Below are 17,854 nucleotides of genomic sequence, written 5' to 3'. Positions count from 1 at the left end.
ATGAAACTTAATTTCATTACAATTAAGAGAACAGACAATTTTCTGTGGTGTGGGATAATAAATCTCCTTGCTATGGTAAATTTTGAAGGCCACCATCAGCTACTAAAGATGATGCATAAATTTTTAAGACAAAAATTGATGATATTCATTACTTTATAAATTGTAAATTCATTATGGATGAATTGCTGATTAAACTGCTGTTGCAGTTTAATCAGCAATTAATGGCAAAACCTTTGGGGAAAAAAACTTAAAGGAAACTCTCCAGAGGGATCCTCTCCTTGCATGACAGAACTTTGTCATAAGGTTCCAATAACATTGTGATAGTTAATGATTTAGGTTATGAATTGTTGTCATGTCCACTATTCTTCAGATGTATCCCCTTTGGATTATTTTCTGTTTCTTGTACTGAAAGATTTCAAAAAGTGGTACTTTGGGACAAATAAAGATGTATTCATGCAGTTGAGGAGCGGTTAGAGGACCATGACAGTGTGATCTATCTAATGGGGCTAAAAAAATGAGGGAGATGTGGCATCAAATGTATACCTTAAAGGTGACCATGTTGAATAATAGTTAATTCATTTCCAGATCATTCATTCTTTCTGTAGTGGGCCAGAAATTTTCCAGAAATTTACTGGTCCATTACACTTACATGAGAGTTCTTGTAAAGGCTTTAACTGTTTGTGCTATTTATATTATGGATGTTTTCTTAGAATGTTAAGTAATTATCATCAATTTTTATATTTTAGGTGGGATTTCCAAATGCTGGAAAATCAACCTTATTAAGAGCTATATCCCGTGCTCGCCCAAAAGTAGCTTCCTATCCTTTCACAACATTGAAGCCTCATGTAGGAATAATTCATTATGATGATTATGTTCAGCTGGCAGGTTAGTGGAATTTCCCAGTTTTTTACTTGTTTGTTATGGCATTTTACTCTGTGTGAAATCATCTAGCTGGTATATTAAGCATACTTATATTATATAGCATAAGAAAAGATACAAAAGATGCATATCCAGCTGTCACAAAGTTTTAAATCGCAGTAGGCTACACCCAATTTTGGAGTCAGTAGTCATACAACAGAGTTACCAGAATTATCCATATGCATGCCCCTTACCAACAACAACCACCTGATCTGGCTTAATAAGTGACTGAACACTCTCGCTTTCATGTACGCACTCTTCCAGTCATCTAGCACTCACAGCCTATTTAGTTTAGTTTATTCCATTCCTAACGTTTTATGTTATGTTTGCATTTCTGTATGTATGTACCTTTCTTGCTGAGGAAGGGGTTCATTACCCCGAAAGCTTCTTTGTCGTATTAAAACTTATTAAATTTATTTTAGTTACCGCTTTCACTGGCTCTACTGTATTTTCTTCTTCTAAACCATGGAAATCAGTGCCACAGGCCCATTCTCTTTTAAAAGATGCAACAGTTTTGAATGCCTGATTTTTTTTTTTATGTTTTGTGCTGGCATTGGTGTGTTTGGTGTCATTGAACATGTAAGGTGTACAAGTTTATTATCTCTGCAACCCCCGTGCATCCAAGGCTATTTGTAGACAATTGAAATTTACCACAACTGCAGCCAGTGGTTCTTCAGAAATTACCTTCACAGCAGTTGTGATTTCACCTTTCAGTTCTTCAGTGATATGTAGGTTATTCCTTTTTTAAAATTTACAACAGAGTTACCTCATTCTTTTTCCATAGAGTGACTTCTCTTCAAAACCTCCAAATCCGACATCTATTTCTCACGGTTTAAAATGATTAAAATTATATATACTTCATTAAAAGCTAGGCCAAACATACCTACATTATTTGGACAAGTAAAATTGCACAAGGAGGGGCCATCCTATTTGACCCAGTGTATCATATAAAAATTCGGCATTTCCTTCTTTAGCAGCACACCTCTATTATATAATAAAGACAGTGAGACAAATATTGAATTTTTTAGAATAAAAAATTAGGAAACACTATTTACAAATTTAAAAGATAGAAGGATAAGGGAGGGGGACAAATTATTTCCTTTTGATGTAGTGTCACTATACACTAATGTCAGTATAGACTCTGTATTAGATACCATATGGGACCTATTCAATAATGATTCGGTTAATATAAATAAAACCAAATTTCTGAAATTAGAAATTTTTAATTTAATTAAATTTTTAGTTCAAGCAAATTACATATTTTTTTAGAATAAAATTTACAGACAAACATTTCGGTTACCTATGGGACTGAGTCTGAGTGGTCTTATTGCTGAAATATATTTAAATAGAATAGAACAAACTTATCTAACTTTGTTTTTACCTAACATTACTTTTTATGGGAGATATTTAGATGACATTCTTATTATATCAGATGAACAGACGATGGATGTTATTTTAGGAATACTCAATAACGTGCACACGAGGCTAAGATTCACATTGGAGGAGGAGGAGGAGGATACACAAACCAAGACGATAAATTTTTTAAACTCTATATTAATAAGAGAGAGAGAGAGAGATAAATTGCAATTTAAAATATACCAAAACCTACAAATACAGGAATATTCCCTCATTATACAAGTTATCATTCTTTCGCTTAACAAACTTTCCATATTTTAAATCAATTCACAAATGCATATATATATATATATACACAACGACTCAGACTGCATTAGATTATGAAATTAATGAACTTACATACAGATTTTTAAACAGGGGATATTCGCTTTGGTATAAACAAAATTAGGTTACAAGCCAAAGAAAGGTTAGATACCACAGAAAATAACAATAGTATTGGGAAAAAACACTTTATTATGATTCCGTACATTCCTCAATGGTACAAACAACTTAATATTCTTTTTAAAGACACTGAATTTAGAGTAATAGCAAAACCCACTCAGGAACTGCATTCCATATTAAAAAAGCGTTCCACTTTTTTACCCCTCTCTTCAGTTACAGAATTACATGATGTAGTATATAACATTCCATATGGAAACTGTGACTCCTTGTATGTGGGGTCGACAAGGTGCCTTTTGGAAACACATCTTTAAGCAACATGCAGCGTTGGCTAGGGCAATAAGAGCCACGGCGTCTGGGTTAGCTTTCCATTCGATAAATGAGGATCACATTTTTTTATTTATTAATGAGGCAAAAGTTTTAAACATACAGCAAAATTACACTAAACTTTTAATTGCAGTAACTGTAGAAATGAGAGTACAAAATAATGCAATTAACGTACGTCGACCATTTCTCATCTCAGATTCGTGGACCTTTGCATGCATGCATGTTAACAAAAATAATCTCTCGGATATAAAAAGCATGGTGAAAGTTAGCATTAGGCAGTTTGTTTCCTACCTGTGATCACGACAGTATGTCAAAGTCTTGTACCTTAAGGAAGGAAATTTTTTAGTAAATCATTCATCATTGTTTTTAGGAATTATTCATCATTGTTTTTTAGTATATTCCGTGATTTTTAGCGGCGTTTATTTTAAAACTTTGACACAATGTCTTCGGTTGCTCGAGGTTTCGTGGTGAATTGGATAGGTCTGGGGTCGGGTTGGGGCCTTCAGCTATAATCCCCGTGGTGTCTGGTCATTCATGAACTTAGAGGATTGAACACATTTAAATACATTTTAATGAAAAATAAATTTTAATGAAGTATATATAATTTTAATCATTTTAAACTGTGAGAAATAGATGTAGAATTTGGAGAGTTTTGAAGAGAAGTCACCCTATGGATAAATATTGGGATAACTATGTTGTAAATTTTAAATTTGATTCAAGCATAGAATATATTGAGCCTTGTCGCTCTTGGTTTTATAGTAGATTATTTCCGTAGTGGTTGTCCTTCAGGAAGGAAGGAATCTCCACAGGAAGTAATCACAGATTCAGATCCAGCAAGTATCCAGTCTTAATATATTATCCAGGATATTAATCAGAAATGACTCTATCATTAAAATGTTCCCTAAGGAAATGAAGATTGGTATTTGTAGTGTGTAACAACCTTGTGTAAAGTGTGTAAACAGCCTTGCCTGTTTTGTTTGAAAAATGTTTCTTCCATGTTTGTTTGTATGCCTTGAAGAGTTGGGACAAAGTGGTCTTGAAGAGGTTTCAGGTGGCATTCTGTATTAATTGTCATCCAGGAAGCCTAGTATGATGATTCCAGCCAATGAAATTGTGCACCACACTGTTAATTTTTTAGTATGCAAAGACAGTCTCCATTTCTGTGTGAAGTTATCACTACTCCATGCACATATATTCAGTTCATTGATGTTGGTGCCAAGGTGGAAGTGAGCTTTGCTGTTGAGCCGTATGTATCGAATAACTGTTGTGTTTTTTACCAAATGTTGACGAAATGAATCATAAATGGTGAATTACTTTTCTTTGTTATCATTGGTCAGGGATTGTTGCATCTGCATTTCATTTTATTTTTTTATGAAAATCCCAAACACGAGAGGTATTAGAACCTATAGTACTTAGTACCATGCATGGGTTGAAGGTTGAGAAGATGAAAGAAGGTATTTATTGACATGTCTTGAATTTCTGTAGATTGTAATTTTCAGTAAATATGTATGGAGGTTGTTCCAGAAAATGGAAGTTGAATGAATAAATGAAGAAGAAAAGTTGGTTCTGTGAGCTTGAAGTTGAACAGAAAAAGGATGTTGACTGATTGCAGCACGTTTGGACTGCTTTGGAAGAGAGAGTGGGAATTATAGAAGCCAAGAACAGTGCCTATGGAAGTAGCTATAGAAAAGGCATGTAGCAGGAAAAGAATGCCTGTGAGACAGAGTGGAGAGACTTTGTTAGTGATAAGTCATTAATTAACCTAACCGCCCTCCTTTGAATTGAATTTAGAAGCCTGAGAGAGGTTTGAGGGGCACCGCCCCAGATGGGAATAATATTTAATTGTAGGGTGGATTTGAAATTTATACAGAATGAACAGCTGTTTGGAAGAAAAGCTGAGGGTGAAAGAGAAAACCCAATTTCCTAGATGCAGAGTAAGCAATATTTGTAATGTTCTTATGCCAAGAGAAATTAGAAGTTGGGTTAATCCCCAATAGAGATAAATGATCTTGCCTATAAATCGGAGCATTGTCGAAGATAAACATAGAAGCAGAAGAATCCTTTTTGTGAGATATAAGTCAGGACTGAGTTTTAGAAGGAAGGATTGAAATCAACTAAATTATTATTTCCCCACTGGAGAATTACCTGGAGATCAGCATTTAAGGAATTGGTAGTTGACATTCGAGAAGTTGAATCTGTTTGTGCAGGGCAAGGTTTCTGAAACTGGAAGGTGTAATGCAATGTGATATCATCAGCAAAACTATGGTTAGGATTTCCAGTCGCTAGAAGAAGGTCATTATTATATAAGAGGAAAAGAGTGGAAGAAAGAACTGAACCTTGGGGAACACCAGCATTAGCGAAGAATTTAGAAGACAGAGCCATCTTACCACCACCTGCAGTGAGTGGTCAGAGAGAAAACTTGATAGCCAATTACAAAAAAACAGTTGGCAAACCATAAGATGGAAGCTTATTTAGAAGACCTCTATGCCAAAAATGATTAAAAGCTTTTGAAATGTCAAGAGCAACTGCTTGAGTTTCACCATACTTTTCCATTGAATTTGTCCATAGATGGGTAACAGAAACCAAAATATCACCAGTGGATTGACATTGACAAAATCCATACTGGCAATCGTTGATCAGATGGAAGGTTTCTAGATAGTTTGGGTTGGCAGTTAATTGATTTCTCCATTACTTTAGAAAGAGTAGAAGTAAGTGCATTTGGATGAAAATTGAATGTGAGGGATTTGTCACTCTTTTTTTAGGAACTGGCTGGATATGAGCAAATTTCCAAGCAGAAGGGAAAACACCTCCTTTGGAATAAGAAAGTGAAAAAAAAGGCAACACAGAACAGGAGTGAGCACAGGTTTTGAGAACAAGTGGAGAAATACCATCAGGATCTGAAGCCGCCTCCGTAGCCAGGTGGGAAGGAGCAGCAGTGCGTAGCACATGCTTCTTGATTAGACCGGGGTTCGAGCCCGTCACCACCAAATACGGAGGATGCGGAAAGGTCAGGGAATGACCACCGCATATTCCCGGAGCAATATGGCCTTAGTTGCTAATGCTCCTAAAAACCAAATAACAAACAAACAACAACAGGATCTGAAGCTACTATCTTAACATCGATTGTTCAAAATCCTTTTGCCTTTGATGGGAAGCCACAGGAGGCATTAAATGAAGTGTATTGGGAATGGTAGGAAAGAGTTAACCAAGATTATTAATACAACAGTTAGAAGAAAAGTAGGATTTTAGCAGGTCAGCTTTATCTTTGGCTGAAGTGGCAACAGAACCATCTGGTTTTGGCAGAGGTAAGAATAGAGATGGGCAAATGTTGCGGCCATTAGCTTTAGCAAGAGGCCAGAATGCTCAACTACCATTTGGACAAGAAGCAAGTTTTATACTCTTAGCCTGTTTGAAATCCACTTTGGACTGATTAATAACTGCTTTACAATTGTTGTGAGCTTTGATGTAGGCAGAAAATGAAGCTGCAGTTGGATACAAGCAATTGTATTGCCTGGTAACTTAGAGGAGTGGCATTCCCCTCTGTTCCACCATTTTGAAGATGGATACATCTGATTTGGCTGTCACAGACTGACCGGACTTCACCAAAATTAGGTCCACTTGACTTGATTGTCACCCGAATATAAGTTTCATCAGTGTTTTAGACTCCCAGGTAGCAAGCCTGAGAGAATGTCTGTGACAGCCTCAAGGACCCATGTTGTAAGGAAAGTGTTGTTAAACAATACTTAAAGTAGACATTTGTTTTACACACATCTGTATTGACAGTCATTTCACAGATTTCCTTGTGTTACAAATAATCACTTCTTGTACCCTTGCAGTATTTTGATGAGCTTCACAGACTTCTTTCTGCCAGAAGTGTAATTCTTATTGTCTATCACAGAACCAGACTGTTCAAATATTGAAATTGAAACTGCTGATCTTTCTGGACATTTCTTGCAATCAAATATCACTTTTAATTCACATTGCACTGTAAAAAATGTGTCAGTCTGATTTAAACTTTTTCACAGAAAAAGTGGAGTATATCATTAGGTAGCACATACATCTTGCATACAGAATTTTTCCACTAGGGCACACATCACTGTCTCAAGTGTTTAATGGACCAGTGATAGCCCAAATACTTTAAAAAATATGTGCATTCAAAACTGTTTTATCTTTTCTTGATGACCTTGTGTATTATTTATATATATAAATGATCAATCAATAATATACTGAGTAGTGTTTTTAAGCTGCATTTATAGCATAAGCATTGTGGAAGTCTTGACTTTGGGAATAGAAGCATGACTATAATTTTTGCAAATATTTATTAAAATTTTATTTCAGCTGCTTTAGTATTTTTTAAAATTTTTTCATTAAATTATAGTAATACTTTTGTATTTCAGTGGCCGATCTTCCAGGTTTGGTTCCTGGTGCTCATCAGAATGTTGGCCTGGGTTTTTCTTTTCTTCGCCATATTGAACGCTGTGTATGTCTTCTTTATGTAATTGACCTATCTGTTCAAGATCCATGGCAACAGCTGGAGTCCCTAAAGTATGAAGTTGAACAATATCGTAGTGGTTTATCTGATCGACCCCATGCTATTATAGCAAATAAGATTGATTTACCCGAAGCTGAGGCTAATTTGTCTCTGTTTCAAGAAAAAGTTAATTTGCCTGTTTATGCTATCTCAGCAAAGAAAGGAATTAATATTAGTTCACTTTTACATCACTTAAGAGAAATGTATGATAGCCACAGTAAAGACAAATTAGAATGGTAAATTGTAGTGAATTATAAATAAGTATTGTATAAAGTGTAAATAATAAATCAGCTCTGAAATAGTTTCATTAATATATTAATGAAATAATATATTAATAATATATAATATATTAATTAATAATAATAATGAAATAATATATAAAATATATAATAATATATTTCATTGATATATTAATGAAATACTACATTTTGTTTAATTAAAAAAATTAATTGTAGGCATAGTTTCATTAATTTGTGTAATCCTAATCATGCCAGTATCTGCATCACTTTCAAAAAAAGTATGTTCCAGGTAGGTAGTAATGAAGGTAATGATTTGAAGAAAAGAAGGCAACCCCCCCCCCTCCTGTTAATTCCACCCTTAGGGAACTTCTTGACATCCTGATTTTGTGTCTACTGCGAGTAACAGAATTTGTAGCACTTGACAGATACTTAATTTCTTCTGAAGCTCCTGGCTTTATGACATGTGAGCATATACTCATGAGATGTACATGTTAGTGAAAGTTAAACCTAATTGTCAATCAATTATAATGAAAAAATTAAAAATGATCAAAAATATTTTAAATTTAACTACTGCTGTAATAATTAAGGCTTATAAAATTAAATTCATATCAGGAAACAAATATTATCATAACGTATTCAAACACTAACATATAGACACATAAAATAAATGCTACATTATGAGTTTTACAATACAAATCGACTATTGTTAATAGAGATTATTAAATGCAGCTGTTCACAAGCACAGAACAATTCCTGTGCTTTTGAGCTTGTAGTATTACTATTGACTTATGCTTTTAACAAAAAATAAAGAGGATTTTTCCCCCACTGCATGGTGTTTGAAACCCAATGTTTGGAGAAAACAGTACTCACAGCAAAGAAAAAATCAATTTCGAGGCAGACAGCAAGTGTCCAAAAATATTTTAAAACCCAGTAACTAGGACAATTACAAGAGATTAAAGTAGTTGCAACCCATTTATAAGTAAACTTACTAAAAATTATGAATTACAGATATATATTCAAGCCTGAATATCTTTTTGGTTTAAAATACAGTATTTCTGACTTTTTTGGCCACAGATTCTTATAGATTTGGCTTCTATTGAACCCTTTTGCAAATTAAAATTTTTAAGGATAGTAATGCATGTGTACAAATGAAATCAAAACTCAGTAATAAGAAACATACAAGTGCATCACTTGTATGTTGCTAGAGCCTTGAGTCTCTGATGAGCTCCCAGTTGCATTATTTTCAAGGGCAAGCACGCATTTTTTTCAGTGACTCAAATTGTTTTAGCAATGCACCAAATAGTAACTTAAGATCGGTGCACTCTTTACAATGGTGACAAAGAAAGTAATCTCCAAGTGAGCTAGGAATATCTACTAGGTTGATCTTGGAATACATGCCACAGGTTCTGCAAGGGATAAAATCATGACTCACCCTGGAATTGCCATCGGGTATTTCTGTATAAGTCATGGTACCCTCTGACAAAGTGTTCAAGGTGGATCTTGTAATAACCATTATAAAATTTACTAATTATTAATAAAAGAAACTTTCAAATAATTATATTTATAATATTAAAAAAACAAACAATTACAGGAAAAGAAAAAAAAAACTAAACTTTACAGTATAATAAATAACCTTTGAAATCCTGCTCTACTTCTGTAATCCCCTCTTATCTGTACTTCTGTACTGTATCTATGAAGAGCTCTAATAGGCATGTCTGCTCTCCACGAATGCCACCAGTATAACTCCACAATATGAGAGATGCCTGATGGTGTGTAGTAATTTGAATTACGTTGCATTTTAGGGCAAAAGCCTCAATGATGCTCAAGACATGATGCCAATTTTATAACTATTTAGTAATTAGTTGTGAGCAGATCTGATGCATTTGCACTAACTTGTAAGCATAATTAAGATAAATTAATGGAAAGGCAGAGGGTTTATGAACTGCTGTTCTTCTGCCTATCATATATAGTTGTATTTTGCATGTTGATAATAATCACACTTGGATAATTACTACACAGATGTAATGAAATGGAAGAGATGTTAAAAGAAGCATATTTGAAATAATTTCTTTGTCCGTTATTTTAAAATTAAGAAAGGAAAGCAGTTTTTCTTCCCGCTTTCCTTGATTGGAGGACAGAGAGAGAGAGAGAGTTTTGGGTAGTGTAGTAGAATGTCTCAAAGTGAATCCCAAAGGATATTTCAAGAAATTATATCTATTAAAATGTCAAAAAAAGTGAAGATGATCTATTATAATGTGTGAAAGGAGATTTTTACAATTATAACAAATCACATAGTATGCAAATTCAATTTGAGGAAAGACTGTTGTAGAACAGATATGTGGAAATTTGCCTTTAGTCAGCAGAATTGATTGCTAGAACAAATATCCATCTGTCGTGAAAGTTGATAGCTTAAATAAATTCAAGGAAGAATTGGAGAAACTTTTGGAGTGAATAGATTGGGTGAAATGGGAAGTATTTTTTTTTGGCTGATGCTGTATAAGCTTGCTTTCTTGCATCATATATGTCTGCTAATGCTAATATGTTTTTGTATTATTTAAAAAAAAAAAAAAAAAAAAAATTGTGGCAATAAAATAAAAAAATTATTTTATTTGTGGCATTCAAATACATTTGTAATGGCAAATATTAGTACATTTGAATTGTAATGTGTTATTTTAAAAGTATATACATATATTAGGTAGAGATTCTTCATATAGTATTCTTATATTGTTAATTTTTAACTTTTTTATGTACACATATATAGTCATTGACATTCCACAACTACAGTTTGAGAACTCATGGTTTAAATAATTAAATTTTAGTTGGTTTTTAATTAGAAATAACAACACTCATATATTAAATAGAAATAGATAAAAGAAATACACTTTAAATTTCTTAATCAAAAATTTTTTTTATTATAATTTTTCACATTTAAATTGGTACACTACTGACTTTGAATAATACTCATAAAAAGCAACTAAATTGTAAGAGATTTGGTAAAGGGTATCTATAAACTAGCAGAAGCTATTAATAACTTGCATCAGCTGAAATCAATTGAAAACTGCAGTACTATTCGAAATCTTGTTAAGCAAAAACAAAAACTGATTTTTTTTTAATAAAGGGAGAAGTGTGTACATTTATATTGTTATAACGTTTACTAATAAATCTTCATTTAACAAATTTGCATCATACAATTTTGTTAACTAATGTGAAAATAAAGGTAAAAATTCATTTATAAAATTGTAGGATTTTTAAAATAAATTTAATTTAATTTTTTATAACTTAATTTAATTTAGTTTTTATAATAATAAAACAGTATAGCTTAAAAGTAAATAAAACAAGTAAATACAATTAAACCTCTTTATAAGAAAGTACCTGAATCTCTATAAAAATTTCTTTAGAAAGATTTCTCTATGGAAAACTAGTAATACACATGCACTCTGTTTTGTACATTGTTTTATTAAATTATGCATACAGAACAAACATAGTAGTGTTTAAACAAATGTGTGTTTTTTTTTTTTTGAAAGACAAAGAGGCCCAAGGGTATCTTCTACGTAGAGAAAAGTTATGGCCTTGTGGGGAGTACTTGCTTAGTCTATAGATAAAAATTAGCAACTGAGCCTGATTTCTGAATATTATGCTTCAAAACCAGGGACTCACCACTGATTATGGTGAGTATGAGCTTGGCACACCCAAGGTCCTGAGCTGGATATCATCATTCTTCTCTTTCTTGGTGATTCCCTTCTACTTCTCTCTCTCTCAGGGTAACACACTTTTTTTTTTTTTTTTTTTTTTTTTTGGCCGGTGCAGCATAAGCCTCGGGCTTCCTTGCACCATATTGGCTATTAATAATAATAATAAACAATACTTGAGTATCTGCTTGTTTTGCTGTGTGGTTTTCTTTTTTAACTTTGCTTTCAATTTTTTTTTAAAATTGTTTTGAAATTAGGTAACACACAGTGCAGTGTAAAAAATTACAAAAAGAAGATTTATAAATGTCTTGTTGGGATGAAGGATGATGTAGCAGAAGTGGGATACTGGGGTTGGGAAACTGAAGACAGCAGCAACAAATACAGTAAACTATAAATAAATAAGCAGAACTGTGGGAAACTGCACTTAGAGGTTGATTTACTGCTATGTTTCATTCCTGTTTTGCTGCCAAAACCATTGCATTGCCCAGAAGGTTTCATGTTTGTTCAGTTTTAGCTGCACATATTTTTACCACTCAACAGACATATTTGTTTCCCTGAAAACTTTGTTTTCTGGGTCATTGTTACCTAAAAGAGCAATGACTTATCAAAAACAATATCCTGTAATTCCAGCACTTTGAACATGATATTTTCTGTTGTTTGACACCAGCTTTATGTTCAAATTAGAAATTATGAACACATGTGAAACCGAAATTGTGTATTTTAAGTTGATGAAATGCCATGTTAATCTTGTCTGAAGCATTTATTCAGTTAGTTGTTTTTTAAAGGCTTTTTTTTTTTTTTTTTTGGTAGTTGTTGGTGCATAGGCTTCTGTGGCCATAATGCACCTCCCAAAGTTTTTGCAGTACTTTGATCCAAGCCCGAGGCGGGAATCGAACCAGTGACCATTGGGTTGCCAGGCAGGCACTTTACCCACCCGGCGAGCCCGGTCGGCCTTTAAAGGCTTGTTTATATATAAAATACTAATAAAAATTAATTTAACTTTTTAAAATTCAAATTTTAAATATTTTTTCTCATATCAAATTTCAGTATATACTTTGTGAGATCAAATAATCGAAGTCTGAGTTAAAAAAATAGCATTAATTAATCAGTGCTTTATCCTTGTAAAAGCATTAGATGAGTTGTAATTGAACCAGATATTACTGCGCAAGAAATAAAGTAAATAATTATGGAAATGAGATATGAGAAAGCAGAGGGAGAAAAGGATTAAAGGAAAATTAATGAGATAATCTTCCAAGAGTGACCATGGTATATTGATAAATGGTTAAATTCTATTGTTAGCCATTATTTTATTTGCCACCTGAGGATTGGCAATAAGCCAAACTTTCATTTCTTATTGGTATGTTGTAGACATTTTTTAGCATGCAAGTATTAGTGAAGATGTTTTTGCAGCATTCATATAGAGGGAAATAAATAAAAACCAGATTGAAGATGATTTGTGTTAGATTACCTAAACTAGTAGCAAAAAAGCATTTTAAAATAGCATTTACTTTCAGTACTGAATTGCATCTGACTAAAATTGGTTAAAAAAAGAAAAGGATAACTATACAGTGCAAAAGAGGTTGAACTAGATGGAAATACAAGATAAGGTTGGATCTTTTTTCTTCTCCATTTTTTTTTTTTAATCATATTACTTCAATACATTTTAATTTTTAATTCTTTTTTATCTGTGTAATGTAGGTGTTAATTGCCTGCCTTCTGTTTGTATATAAGTTTTCTTTTGAAGGAGTCTACTTATGCATAGGTTAATGCACACACACACACACATCATTTATACTACCAGGGTAGTTTAATGCATCATTTTAATTATATCTTATATTGTGAATACCTTCAGAACGAGTGGCCACGGTATTGCACTACCTCAAATCAGTAACACTTCACCTATGGAGAAGACTATTGTTACTTATTCTTGGCAGATACCACCACCCATACGGCATCGTTTCAAGGCTTTTTGACCTCTCTTCAGTGGGTGAGTAGGTACCCTGGTGTTGCAATAGTGACAACCCAGTTATGAAGTATAATTCCACAATATAAGAGATGCCTAATGGTGTGCAGTGGTTTATGGGTTAATGCACACATGTGAAGGTATTCACAATATGAAATAAAATTATGCATTAAAACTACCTTGGTAGTATAAATGTGTGTGTAATTAACTTATGCATAAGTAAACTTCTTCATACTCTGAGGCTTCAGCTGAGAAATGTCTTTTAGACTAAATTGTTGCACACCATCAGGCATTTCTCAAATTGTGGAGTTATACTTCATAACTGGGTTGTCACTATTGCAACACCAGAGTACCTACCCACCCACCGAAGATAGTCCAAAAAGCCTTGAAACGGTGCCGTATGGGTGGTGGTATCGGCTGAGAATAAGTAACGATAGTCTTCTCCATAGGTGAAGCGTCACTTATTTGAGGTAGTGCAATACCATGGAAACTCATTATGAAAGTATTCACAATATGAGGTATAATTAAAACGATGCATTAAAACTACCTTGGTACTACAAATGATCTTTGTGCATTAATTCATGCATAAGTAAACTCTTTCATACTCTGAGGCTTCGACCAAGAAATGTATTTTAGACTAAGTTTTCTTTTGATAAGATTAGGCACAGGTTTTGCAGATTGGGCACCAGCAAATTTTTAGAATATGCAAAGTTATATCAGTATTCTTTTAAAAGTTTACTGTTCAAATGCTGCATAGTGTAAAAATATACAGGCAACTCCCGTATAACATGGTACTTCTACAACACAGTTTTGCTCTAAAACGATGTGGCAATCCTCGCACAACATGGTACTTATATAACACAGTTTCACTCTAACACGGTTAGAGAATTTCGCATAACGGTATTTTTGTGCTGAGGAAACCCTGCTATTATGTTAGATGTAATTTTTCAACATTTCCACTCCATTTTGAATCCCTGCTGTTGACTTGCTAGTCAAAAAAAAATTATTGAGAAATCCCTGTATTTATTTTGTTGGGAAATCCCTGTGTTACGTTCTATGCTATTGAACTTTTGCTTGTTGAACTTGTGGAAAAATCTTGATTTCAAAGTTTCATTACTATTGGATAGCACACCAGGCCATCCAAAAGATTTAAGTCATCCAAACATTGAAGTTTTGTTCCTACTACCACAGTTGTACTAGGTTAATACAACTTCTTTCATTCAGCTTTGTTCCTACCACCACAGTTGTACTAGGTTAATACAACTTCTTTTATTCAGCCACTAGATCAAGGCATTATTATATCCACCTTTAAAACTCATTACTTCAGAAAATTGTTACAATGGATTTTGGAAAAAAAAAATTCTCAATCTATTGTAGTAATGGAGGCATGGAAGCATTTCTCAATTGGGGACTGTACCAGAATCATAGCTTTATCGCTGAAAGAAGTAAAACTGTCAACGTTAAATGCATGTGGAAAAATGTATGGCCAGAGTCGTTCATTCAGGAAATATGGTCAAACCGGCAGAAAGGGGAATCTATGCATAGAACTTGCCACATCGGTAGGAGGGGAAGTTTTTGATGATATGGCTACTGAAGCCTTCGTGGGTAGGACAGTTGATACAATCACCCTCCTCCCCAAACTGGGTGGAAAAGACCTGAGTTCGAATCCTGTTGATGATGGGAGGAATTTTTATGGATCTTTTTCACAACGTGGCTGAGTTAGTCGGTCTCAGGCAAGGGTACCATGGTTTTTTCTCCCGGAAACTCAGTTTTTTTTTTTTTTTTTGTCCAGCAAAACAGAAAGCCTCAAGATATGCAATTTATAGACAGTATACACAGGGTAACATTGCCTTAGTCACCTATGCTCCTAAAAAATAAAAAAAAAAAGATATGATTACTGAAGATGTTCAAGAATTACTGCTTCCCATATTTAGTACATATGGGAATCAGTAATTCCAGAGTAACGTATCAACTCTGTGGTACCACACTGACAATGGTAGAGAATGAAAAGGACCGGGGGTAATTGTGTAGGCAGATATGAAGTTTTCTGAGCAGTGCAGACGGTCTGCAAGAGTAGCTCATGGTGTCTTGTCAATGATATACAGGAATTTTTCTAGCAGGGATAAGGAGGTGATTATCCCCTTGTATAAGGCAATGGTCAGACCACACCTTGAGTACTGTATACAGGTCTGGAGGCCTCATTTCAAGAAGGATGTAGAGCTGCTGGAACGAGTACAGAGAACGGCAACAAGATTAGTGAATGGAACAAAGGGTTGCTCTTACGAAGAAAGGCTTAAGTTTTGCAAATTACAGTGTCTGGAGATTAGGCACCTTCGAGGTGATCTGATTGAGGTGTATAAAGCCTTGATTGGTTTGAGCATGCTCAATGCTGATGGGATGCTCAATGCCTCTTTCTCAGAATAATTGCCTGAGAGGGCAAATTGAGGAAATTTGCCCTCTCAAAATTCAAATTGAGGAAAGATGGCTGTAAGATAGATGTGTGGAGGTTTGCCTTTAGCCAGCGGGTGGTTGATTGCTGGAACAATCTTCCATCTGTTGTTGTAGAAGTTGATAGCTTAAATAGATTCAAGGCAGAACTTGACAAAAATTTGGAGCGAGTGGATGGGTGAAATAAGATTTGGTTTTTTTTTTTTTTTTTTTTTTTTTTGGCTCATGCTATATAAGCTTGCTTTCTTGCATCATGTGCCTTTGCTAATGCTAATTACTGGTAGAAAAAGAGGCTGGCAAAGCGGATTTGGTGGAAATAGCATCAGAGCTAAAACCAAATCAATTCAAAGAATGATAGCACACATGACAATTCTAAACTTCCAAATTTTACACTAAAAAGCATACGGGAAGGCATAAAGTTAGCCGAGCAATTAGAATCTTATTTTTTGAATGCAGATTCTTGAATGAAAGGATCCCAAAGTTCAAAAGGTAGCTTCAAAAATGCTTAGTTCCATATGATGAAATTCACAAATATTTCTCAAGCAAAAAACAAACAAATCCAGATTATTAAATGTAGTACCAACTGTGTGGTACTACACTTAAGGTGGTAGAAAATGAAAAAGACCTGGGAGTAATTGTGCAGGCAGATATGAAGTTTTCTGAGCAATGCAGATAGGCTGCCAGGGCAGGTCATGGGGTTTTGTCAATGATATATAGGAATTTTGCTAGCAGGGAAAAGGAGGTGATTGTCCCTCTGTATAAGGCAATGGTCAGGCCACGCCTTGAGTACTGCGTACAGGTCTGGAGGCCTCATTTTAGGAAGGATGTAGGTTTACTTGAGCGTGTACAGAGAAGGGCAACAAGATTGGTGAGGGGAATGAAGGGATCCTCTTACCAAGAGAGGCTTAAGTTCTGCAAATTGCAGTGGCTGGAGACTAGGCACCTGCGCGGTGATCTGATTGAGGTGTATAAGGCTTTGAATGGGTTCAGCACGCTGAATTCTGATGGGATCCTTCCACTTGTTCAGATTACGAACCTAAGGGGGCATAAATTCAAATTAAGAAAGGACAGATGTAGAATAGATGTGCGGAAATTTGCCTTTAGCCAGCGGGTGGTTAATTGCTGGAACAAACTTCCATCTGTTGTTGTGGAAGTTGATAGGTTGAATAAATTTAAGGAGGAACTCGACAGGCATTTGGAGGGAATGGTGTGATTTTTTTTTTTTTTGGCTGATGCTGCATAAGCTCATACGCTGGCTTTCTTGCATCACTACTACTACTATTACTACTACTTATTTTTTAGAGAGAGTAGAAGATACACGAAATCTAGAATGGTGTAATTTTGTATAACATTTTGTTAATGTAATAGTGTATTTTTGTTAGCTTTTGGAATGTAACCCCTGCCCCTTTTGTACTTTTTCTTAATCCTGTATAACACAGTTTTGCACAATGCGAATTTTATAGGAACCTAACTACTGTGTTATATGAGGTTACCTGTACTTACACAAGTTGAACAGCAATATTGCATTTATAGCACACTTCAGCTCGTGATAACAGTTTAACTTGTAAGTGGTGTCAGGATCTATTTATTTGATTGTAGAGAATTAAAAATGCAAAGAAATATTTGCATTGCAAGATAATAGAGAAGACCAGCAAAATCTTTAATACCACATTCATTCTGGAACAAATATAAACAAAAATAGCTTAAATATCACTATTTGTTCAACATGTATATTTATATTAAATGTTTCTTATAACTAAAATTAAAAATATATTAACAATATAAATCTTTGATGTAAAACAGAAGATAAAACTTTTTTTTTTCCTTTCTAGGAGTTTTATATCACAGCTTTTGCAGTAGTATTTTTGACTCGCATTTATTATTTTGAAGAACTAACTACCTACTTTTTATAAACATTAGTTCGTGATGATCATATATTTAATTA

At 34.1% G+C, this 17,854-nt stretch overlaps 1 protein-coding gene across 1 annotated transcript in view; it reads left to right on the top strand.

Annotated features, from left to right (window-relative positions):
* The window catches only part of LOC150078812 (mitochondrial ribosome-associated GTPase 2), a 53,915-nt gene extending 46,105 nt beyond the window's left edge, over positions 1–7,810 (top strand). The window contains exons 6-7 of the mRNA XM_090382377.1: positions 747–885; positions 7,437–7,810. Coding sequence (XP_090238503.1) covers positions 747–885; positions 7,437–7,810 — 513 coding nt within the window. The remainder of the gene's footprint in view (positions 1–746; positions 886–7,436) is intronic.
* The last annotated feature ends 10,044 nt before the right edge of the window (positions 7,811–17,854 follow it).

This window comes from Mastigoproctus giganteus, chromosome 10 (genome assembly GCF_048544385.1).
Source record: "Mastigoproctus giganteus isolate SK-2022 chromosome 10, ASM4854438v1, whole genome shotgun sequence".
NCBI lineage: Eukaryota > Metazoa > Arthropoda > Arachnida > Uropygi > Thelyphonidae > Mastigoproctus > Mastigoproctus giganteus.
This window is presented reverse-complemented; position numbering and strand designations above follow the sequence as displayed.